The following is an 8,642-nucleotide window of genomic DNA, read 5'->3' on the forward strand; positions in this document are numbered from 1 at the left end:
GTTTGAGGGATGCTGCCAGCACAGCCCACACTGAGGGGAGCTCAGATGTTTTCCCACAGCAACACTCTTCAGCCTCTGGATCCGGGGAGACAGAACTACAGGACAGCAGGATGAGCTGCACTCAAGAGGTGAATTAAGCGAGAAGAAACATGAGGTGGGTGAGGTTGAAGGGGATTCAGCCTTTCAGATCTCCAAACACCGCTACTGCTGCACGGTTGGTTCAGGTGGAGCTCAAGGAAAGTCTGGAGCTGGACACATTGACAGATGCCTGAGTCCAAGGAGGTGGTTTCTTTTAGGGAGACATTAAGCTTTTGGTCACTTCGTGTTCCTTTCCCCACCTGTCTTTGCTTTTGCAATTTGTTACAGCCAGCACCTGAAGCTCTGAACCGTGTTCTGCATTTCATGGCCTGACCATAGGCTCCAGGGCCACTTGTAGATCAGTGAAAGCACTAAGGTAGAAACAAAAGGAATACAGGCAACATCATTCACTTGCTAATTGGCTACTGAACGACAGACATCAAATCTACCATTGCCATGAAAGGATACATTCCAACTTGCTAAAAACAGAAGAAAAGGCAGCACAGGGCAAAGGAGAAAAAATAGAACGTGATTCTCAGTAGCACCTCAAAATCCACACTTCCAACTCAAGCAGGCTTAGCAGGGCTGTAAGGTAAGCCCTGCTGAACGCCAAGCAAAACCCTTTCTCAGCTCTAGGTAGAGAAACCATTTCTTGCAGAGCTGCCATAGTTCACGTGCTCACAGCAACGCTGTACAGAGAGGGGGGGTTTGCAAAGGGCGAGGGGGGCAGTTCAAAAAAAGAAAAGAGGAAGAAAAAAGAGCACGTACCCTGTGCTGGGAAAGCCACACCGATGAGCTTGTTAACATTTGAAGAGACTGCTTGGCGTGATTCCTTTACACAGTTTTCTGCCAACAATTTGCAAGAGGAAAGTATATTTAGCAATCCAAGGCACGCCAAAGCCTTGTCAAGAGAGGGGAGAAAAAAACATACACACACACCCCACCACACTTTGAATGTGTGGAATAGCAATTAGACAGTTTCTAAGCAGACATTTTCAAAATGCACCCAGGCATCTAATAAGGGCACCTGAGGCACATCCACAACTCTGCCACACTCCGTGCCTCAAAAGACATCCATTAGGGATCAAATATGCTGAAGAACATTATGTGACCGAGAGCAACTGCCCCTTTTCAAAGCAGTTGCTGGAGCCAGTTTCAAACATGTGACTCTTTCCCTGAGTTACTGGAAATACTAAGTCTCCTGTCACCACATGTCACTTCAGAATATYTTTTGAGGAATCACTTCTCTAAACAAGGCATGTTACAGAGCTGGGAAGCACAGAGATATGGCAGCATCCCCACTTCGGTGGAAAGTTGCACCACCATTCACCAAAGCAGCAATCCCAGAGGGAGGAGCTGGTGAATATTTGGGTGAGATGAGCAGCAACTGGAAGCACATGAAATTTGATAGCAGCTTGTAGCCCATTAAACTGGCACTTGCATCACACTGCAGACGTGGTTGACTCTCCCACAGGCCAACACTGAGCTGCAGAGGCAGCAACTAACTGCATCCCCAAAGCTTCTTCCTTCCAGAGAGACCTAGGAAATATTTCCAGGACAGATTATATCAGCCAAGGAATGCAACTCACCTGCATTGGTCACGCTTGTTTTTGAAATACCGCTGTAAACCTCTGTGAGATACAGCATAGGGGAGGAAGAGGGAGCTCAGGAAAGCAACTGGTGGCCCTGGATCTCAGACAAGGATGAAGACAGCCAAATAAGTTGCAAGGCTGTTTGTTAAAGTTAGAAATTGCACAAGGATCTGCTCCTTCAAACATGGCATCTGTTATTTAAAACCATCAGGTTTCCTGAAAGCTCCTGATAGGAGGTCATTGAACATGGCCCAAGTTGACACCATCTCCAAGCCATGACACACACAAGGGTCAAACACCACCTGTGACTGAGGTTTGGCAGCCCCGTGGGTCCCAGGACCCAACAGTCCTTCCCATGAAACATAACACAAATACAAATGGTGCCTGTCTTTCCCCCCACGCACTGTGGTACATTAGTTCATTACAGATCACTTGAGATTCCCTACAGACCAAAAAGGCTTCTAGTGAGCAGGAGGGAGCAGGAAGCTCAAACAGGGAAAAGTTCAGGCATTTCTTCCCCTTTCAGAAGCAGACAAGTGCTTAACTGAAGGACATCAGAAAGACAGCTGCCCTCAGGCATTTCCATCTTTGGTTTCCAAGGGCCACTGAGTAGCCCAAGCACCTGCCTGTCACCCTGATAATACCCACCAATTCCCTTGGTTGTATCCTTGATACTGCAAAACAAAACAAACAAGCAAAAAAATACACGCATGCACATACAAAACCCTTGCAAGATGGACAAATTGTTCTGAAAAAGCTGCTCCCTTCTCATTTGCTCTTCAAAAGCACCTGAGGTCAGACCTGCTCAGCCACATCTGCAGAACAATCAGTCAAAGTCTCCTTTTCCATCAAACCCTCCTCCATTTCCCAAAGCTGCAGCAATGCCGATGGATAAGACGCTACTTTAAGCTCAAACTTTCAGGACAGGTGCCAGCACTTTGTACCATCCTTGTACAGAGCCTGACTTGACATATTCAAGTCCCTGAAAAAAAGTTCAGACTTAACTACAAGGAAACAAAGTAGGTATTAAATTTGCTGAGAATTTGGGGGGGGTTCAGCCTAGATTTTCAAAGGAAACAACAAAATTTTTGATGATCACCTAACCAAATCATGCAGCCGACAGAGCAAAATCTGCTAGGGTAAATATAGTTGCCTTTGTTCTGTCAAAACCCTTCAGCTCCTCCTAAGAGCTGCTCAAAACGCCCCCAGCCCCATCCTCCCCATTACTTGTCTCCTGATGTCTCCTCTCTTTTAATGGAAAAGCACTGCTGTGGTCTGTCATGGGCGAGGAAGGAAGAGAAAGGAGAGAAATACTGAGCCAAGAGGCCAAGCAGCAGGCGTGCAGGTGAGCAGAGCGGGGAAGGAAAGCCAAGGGAAAACGGGAAGGAAAGCGAGGGGGAAACGGGAAAAGCAGCAGCCTCGCGACCGCGACTCGCAGAGCGGCAGTGTCGCCCGCTGGCCGCTCGCAGCATTGCCGGCAAACGCGGCTCCCACCGCAGCTGCTTCCATCCTTCCCAGGCCCTCCGTCTTGTACCTTCGTCTATGGACAGCCCTTGAGGTTGACTTTATACAAAAGCCCATGCCCAAGAGAGGTGAAGGTACCACAGCCCCTGAGACCAAACCCCATCCTGATCTTTTGTTCCCATTTCCAGCCTGCCAGGCTTCCATCCCCTACATTTATCAATCTGGAAGAGAATCAACATCTTCCTCAGCAGCAGCAGAAGTYACTTTAAATGAAATACAACCTATGCAATCACCCTGAGTTATCGAGGCAGTGAAGATGCATTCTCTGCACCAGCTAATGAGCTGTTAAGTTCACAGCAGTCGGATAGGCTTTAATGAGAAGCCTGCACTGTAATTAGAATCACTGCATTAATGAAGACACCAGAAATGAGCACAGAATCAGATCTCCACACTCAGGGAAYCGGAAAGAGAAGGGCATGGATGAGCGATCCAAGAACACAAGCTCAAAAACAAGAAGGAAAATACAAAATGCTTCTCRGTTTGCAGAGGCACCTTGTCCGGGGGTAGCGTGTCCCTAAGTGCAGCTGCCGCTCAACCAGTTACAATCTCAGAGACATGAGATGCACYGAACTCCTCCAGAGAACATTAACCATCTTGCTGCTAAAGGACTAATATTAGTAGCCCTAGAACTTCAGAAAGAAAACAGGTCACCCTTAAGCAGGAGATCAGCATCTCTCCCGAGGAGGGAGCAGCAGTTTTCTTTGGCAGACCAGCAAGACACCACTCTGACTGTCCCCCATCAGGTGAATCACCCCCCTGACTCCCTTAACACTACTGATCCCTGCAACGTTTTGCTCCAGAAGGAACATCTGATACAGATGGCCTTGGACCTCCCCTTCAGCTTCAATAAAAATATAGCGTTGCCCCCCAGATCCTCAAGGCACCAGGTCTCCCTCTGCCTCYRCTAGCTGCACATTACCACCACGAGGAAACCATGAACAGGAGGTGTCTTTACTTTTGTGTTCCTAGCACACGGTGTTGCCCTTGCTCAGAAACTTCCTGGTCAGCACTCTCAGCGTGGTGTACAGACATGTGGCCAAAATCCCCTGAACTCCCTCAGCTCCCAGTGATCTGGCAACTAGCGTCTCCTCTCCATCTCTTTCCTGGGGTCCAAGCRGGATACAAAGCTGTTTTCTTGGCATCCAGAAATCCACATGTGTACATTCCTTTGGATATATGAAAATGCTTCCACAGGGAGCCACCCGCTGCCATGGGCATTGCAAGGCCCTGCRGTACAGGCAGGGCGAAGGGAGCCCTTGTGAGGGCGCGGGCTCCCTCACACAGGGAGCAAATTCCACCCCAAAGGCGGGATCCCCTTCCCTCACACYCGGCATCTCTTCTGCTGGGGCTGCTCCAGGACCCACCCCAGCAGGACAAGGAAGGAGCTGCCTTGGAGAGGGCCGCCCAAAACCCAGCAGTGCCCCAGAGCGCCTCTCCCCACACACCCTCCTGATGCAAACTCACCAGTCCAATGCAAGACCACAATCCCCCTTCCAGCTCTTTACAAACCAGTTTGGCTTTCCCCATCAGGCACCCATTTCATACACTTTTTTTTTTCTGCTCAGAAATGTTTCAAATATGACAGGCCAATATCCCTAAAATCCCCCCAGATGCCACARTTGACACATGTTGAAAGCTGTACACATGCTGCCCTTGCCACATCCTCTTGCCTCCATGCTCCTGACATCCTGACATTCAACTGGAGATGGAAGTCACGTTAAGTAACTATAGCAGGTAACATCAGACACACAGCTTATTGTGAACAACGCTGGGCACTTGAGTATTTGATTTTGCTTAAAAGAAAAAAAACCCACCACTCAGCAACACTGAAGCCAAATATCTGAAATACTACCAGAGCAGCATACTTTTTTCCAGCTTTGGAAGTAGTTTTCTCTGCCAAAATACGTTCCGAATGCATCTTTCAAAGATAACCGCTTCATTAATAGCATCATTGCTGTAGCACACGACCACCCCAAACCCATTTAAAGACAGACTTGAAGCCGCTAACTAACTGCAGCCACTACGTTACCTGCTCACTGGTTTTCCTCTAGAACTGTTTTGGTATCTTTAGCTTGAAAGTCTCGAGATAAATTGCAGAGAAAAATTAAAGACTGGATGTCCCAGTAGCCGGTTCAGCATGACCTTTTACCATTTCACATCAGTATGGACTGGGGGCCTGAACACACAGACACAGGAGCCTCCTCATCAGGAGGGAGTAGAGGAAGCCAGAGCAGGAAAGCAGTGACAGCAACGGAGCAGGTAGCTGCTCTTGGCTCTTTCGCCAGTTCAGTTTCCAAGCCAGGCTCCACATCCTGCAGCCTGACCCCAAGGACAGGAGAGGCAGGTATATTCTCCCTTCACATCTCTCTGCTCCTCTCATGTTTGCTCTCCTTTCCCTSAGGCACAGAGATGAAGGATTTATCAAGGTGTTCTCCCCTCACAGTAGGGGAAGATGAACGGTTGATCAAGGTGTCCCAGGCTTCTTCACAGCTCTAAGTTTTCCTCCAATTCATCAAGCAACAGAACCATAGCACACCATTAAACTGAAAAGTCTTTTTTTTTTAAACAACTTAACCCGTAACAAGAACTAATCAACCATCAAATAAAAGCTATCAGTGCACCTGTAATTGTACCTACAAACAGAGCGCAGTATAAAGATGGAGCTTTCTGCAGGAAAGAAAAGAGATGACACCATTCCAGTCCTTATTTTATTGGTCAATGGACAGATCTTACAGTGATGGAAAAAATACATTTTTTGCACAAGGAGAACAGGATGCAGCTTCTACTGGTCTTTTAATTCTTTCAGTCTTCTGATCGCAGATTTGACTGTCACTGCAGAGGTGGTACTGGAAGAAGAAGCAGCAGAGTCATTTGCACATGCAGCAGAAACACATCCCACCCCAGCCTTGCTTTTTAGACAAAACATTATTCGTTTTAAATAGTTATCGCTTGATTGCACTGTCAACAAGCAGGGGGATAATTCCACTTTGATTTCCATGACAAAGTGCAGGCCACCTATGTCTAAGGAAACACACACCATTTTACAAGCTGCATTTGAACCCGAATTACAGTATACACATAAAACCCAACACGGAGGTGGGCTCCAATTCCCRGCCACCACAAGACATCTCAAACAGCAAACACAGACACAATATCCAAAAACCTGCAGTAATAAAATATGCACTCGAAAGATGTATAAGGACTTAATTAAGGATCAGAAAGAAAAATAATCYTCAGGTAAGAGATGACATCATTATGCCCCGTGATAGCCATCTCAGCAGGGCCATCCATCCTTTTTGCTCCTTCTCTTCCAGCACCATCAGAAAAGTCATATACCACACAAATCCATACCACGCAAATAAAATGTTATGTGGAAACAAAGAAGCTGCTACATTTCCTTACTTGTAAGTCCAGGCACCACCAGCAACTGTCTTCATGCAAGAACCACAGTGCCAGATACCCACAGCCTTCCTCTTCATTTTAGTCTGTAAAAAAATAAAACAAAAACAATAACTACATGCTCTCCATCAGCTCGAAATAATAGCATTATACTCTAGAACTACTGCAAAGAAACAAACTTYGGATGAGGATTTCAGCATCAAATAATACAGCCTTGACTACACAGCAAGTTAGAACATGCAAAGATCAATGTATTTATTCACACCATTTAGAACATTACATATTTCTAAATACAATGTCAAGAAGGGGAAAAAAAAGGTAGTGGAATTAGACTCAAAATAAGACAGRTAAAAAATAGTAGTTATTACTACTTAACACCCATGTTACTAGACAGACATCCACAGACAGACATCCACAGATTGCTCTAACTTGGAATCTCTCATAGGATATCGAAAGAATGAGTAATAGCTATCAAATTCCTTTCACCTACAGAAGACTATTATACTGCAAAAAAAACCCAATACGTTGCCTTAATACGTTTATGTTACTACTGAAAATACAATTATCAATCTAAAATMTTTCAGATGAAAAAATTTTCGACACCTTAAAAAGAAACAAAGCACAAGTGGAAAGTTTTCTCATTTTCCAGATACTTAAAGCCACCTACATCAGCAGTGTCAACAAAAATTAACTCGGACGAAAAAGCAGCTGAGGGGCTTCTCAAACTATCAAGACTGTAATTCCAAACTGAATTTTAGTCACGTATAAAAGAATAAAACCATTCCTCCCAATCGAGATCTATACAGCACACAGATACTTCTATAGGCTATGAAATAGCTTGCCACCAAAAAAAGGAAATAAAGGCGGAAAAAGGCAGGTTTTCTGCTTCCCCTGAATAAGCTGCTAGGTTAGKGGGGCAGAAGGCAGCGGGGCCGCTCACCTTTCCGCAGAAGGAGCAGGTGTACTTGGCGTGCTGGCTGATCTCGATCTTCTTCACCATCTTCCTGAGCGAGGCGCCGTAGCGGGTGCCGTACTTGCCCACGATCCCGACCTTCTTGGTGCGCTTCGCCTGCGGGGACAGCGAGCGCCATCAGCGGCGGCGCGGCCGCCATGGCGCCGGGGGTGCCGCCCGCCCCCGCCCTGCCCCGCGCCCCCGGCCCGCAGCGCCACCAGCAGCTCCGCTCTGCCCGCGCCGGGCCCCATCACGGCGGCGCGGGCGCGGATGGCGGCGGATGGCGGCGGATAGGCCGCAGCGATACCCACCATCTTGCCGGCGGGCCGTAAGAGGAGGGCGGCGCTGCGCACGCGCGGGATGAGGSGGCGGCGCCGGAAGGGCGGGGATGGCGGCGCAGGAAAAGGCCGGGACGGACTGCGGATCTATGGGCGCCTCGCCTTGAGGGGGAGCAACAGCAACCTTTTTCTTTTTCCCTTTTTTCTTCCCTTACCCTCATAATTCCGCAAGCTAAGCCTCTGATAAACGGTGACACCTCAGTCCTCCACGGGACACATCCTCAGACAGGGCCAGGCTGCTGTGTGGGGTCGCTGCCCAAGTTGTAAAACAGACCCGTATCAGCCCCAGCTTCGGCCTCTCTACCCAAGGAGGTTAGGAAGAGTGAACACAACCACTGTTTCCCTCCCCTTTTTTATTTATTATTATTTTAAATTAAAAAAAAATCAAGCTCAGAAGGAAAAAGACTGAGTCTTTAGAAGGAAAGAGAGGGCATGGAAGATTATTTTAAACCTTAAGACAGCCCAGGCCACAAAATAAAGATTTTAAGCTAATCAGATAGATGGTATCAGATCTCCTTGTTGGTCACTAAGCATCAAGCCAAGCAGCTGTAAAGCCGCCTGGCCCCCCCAGGCTYAGGAGTGGATTTTCAAGGCCCAGACAGGGCCCACAGACCCCCAAAAAACATCGTCCGCTTGTGTCATGAACACAGAAATAAAAGGGCCAGGGCAGCACGGACCAGGGAGGGAAGGATTCCTCATGTGCCCAGAGCAGACATGCACGAGCAGCAGGCCCTGCGCCACCACCAAGCCACAGTGCTC

The 8,642-nt window shown here is 47.7% G+C and overlaps 1 protein-coding gene across 1 annotated transcript; it reads right to left on the reverse strand.

Annotated features, from left to right (window-relative positions):
* Positions 1-5,888: 5,888 nt before the first annotated feature.
* RPL37A (ribosomal protein L37a) lies at positions 5,889-7,876 on the reverse strand. The gene is made up of 4 exons (XM_026034944.1): positions 7,857-7,876; positions 7,534-7,662; positions 6,597-6,679; positions 5,889-6,040 (listed from the first exon to the last, which is right to left on the reverse strand). Exons 1-4 carry the CDS (start codon positions 7,857-7,859, stop codon positions 5,977-5,979), a joined length of 279 nt encoding a protein of 92 aa, XP_025890729.1. The 5' UTR covers positions 7,860-7,876; the 3' UTR covers positions 5,889-5,976.
* Between the last annotated feature and the right edge of the window lie 766 nt (positions 7,877-8,642).

Source organism: Nothoprocta perdicaria, unplaced genomic scaffold (genome assembly GCF_003342845.1).
Source record: "Nothoprocta perdicaria isolate Ctin4 unplaced genomic scaffold, notPer1 scaffold_0, whole genome shotgun sequence".
NCBI lineage: Eukaryota > Metazoa > Chordata > Aves > Tinamiformes > Tinamidae > Nothoprocta > Nothoprocta perdicaria.

Bases quoted from the DNA above. Each gene is read 5' to 3' on its own strand.
- RPL37A (XM_026034944.1), bottom strand. The intron at 6,680-7,533 runs GTGAGCGGCCCC...ATTTTTTTACAG, and splicing joins CCTGCTCCTTCTGCGGAAAG to ACTAAAATGAAGAGGAAGGC. The intron at 6,041-6,596 runs GTAAGGAAATGT...TTCTTCTTCCAG, and splicing joins GGTGGTGCCTGGACTTACAA to TACCACCTCTGCAGTGACAG.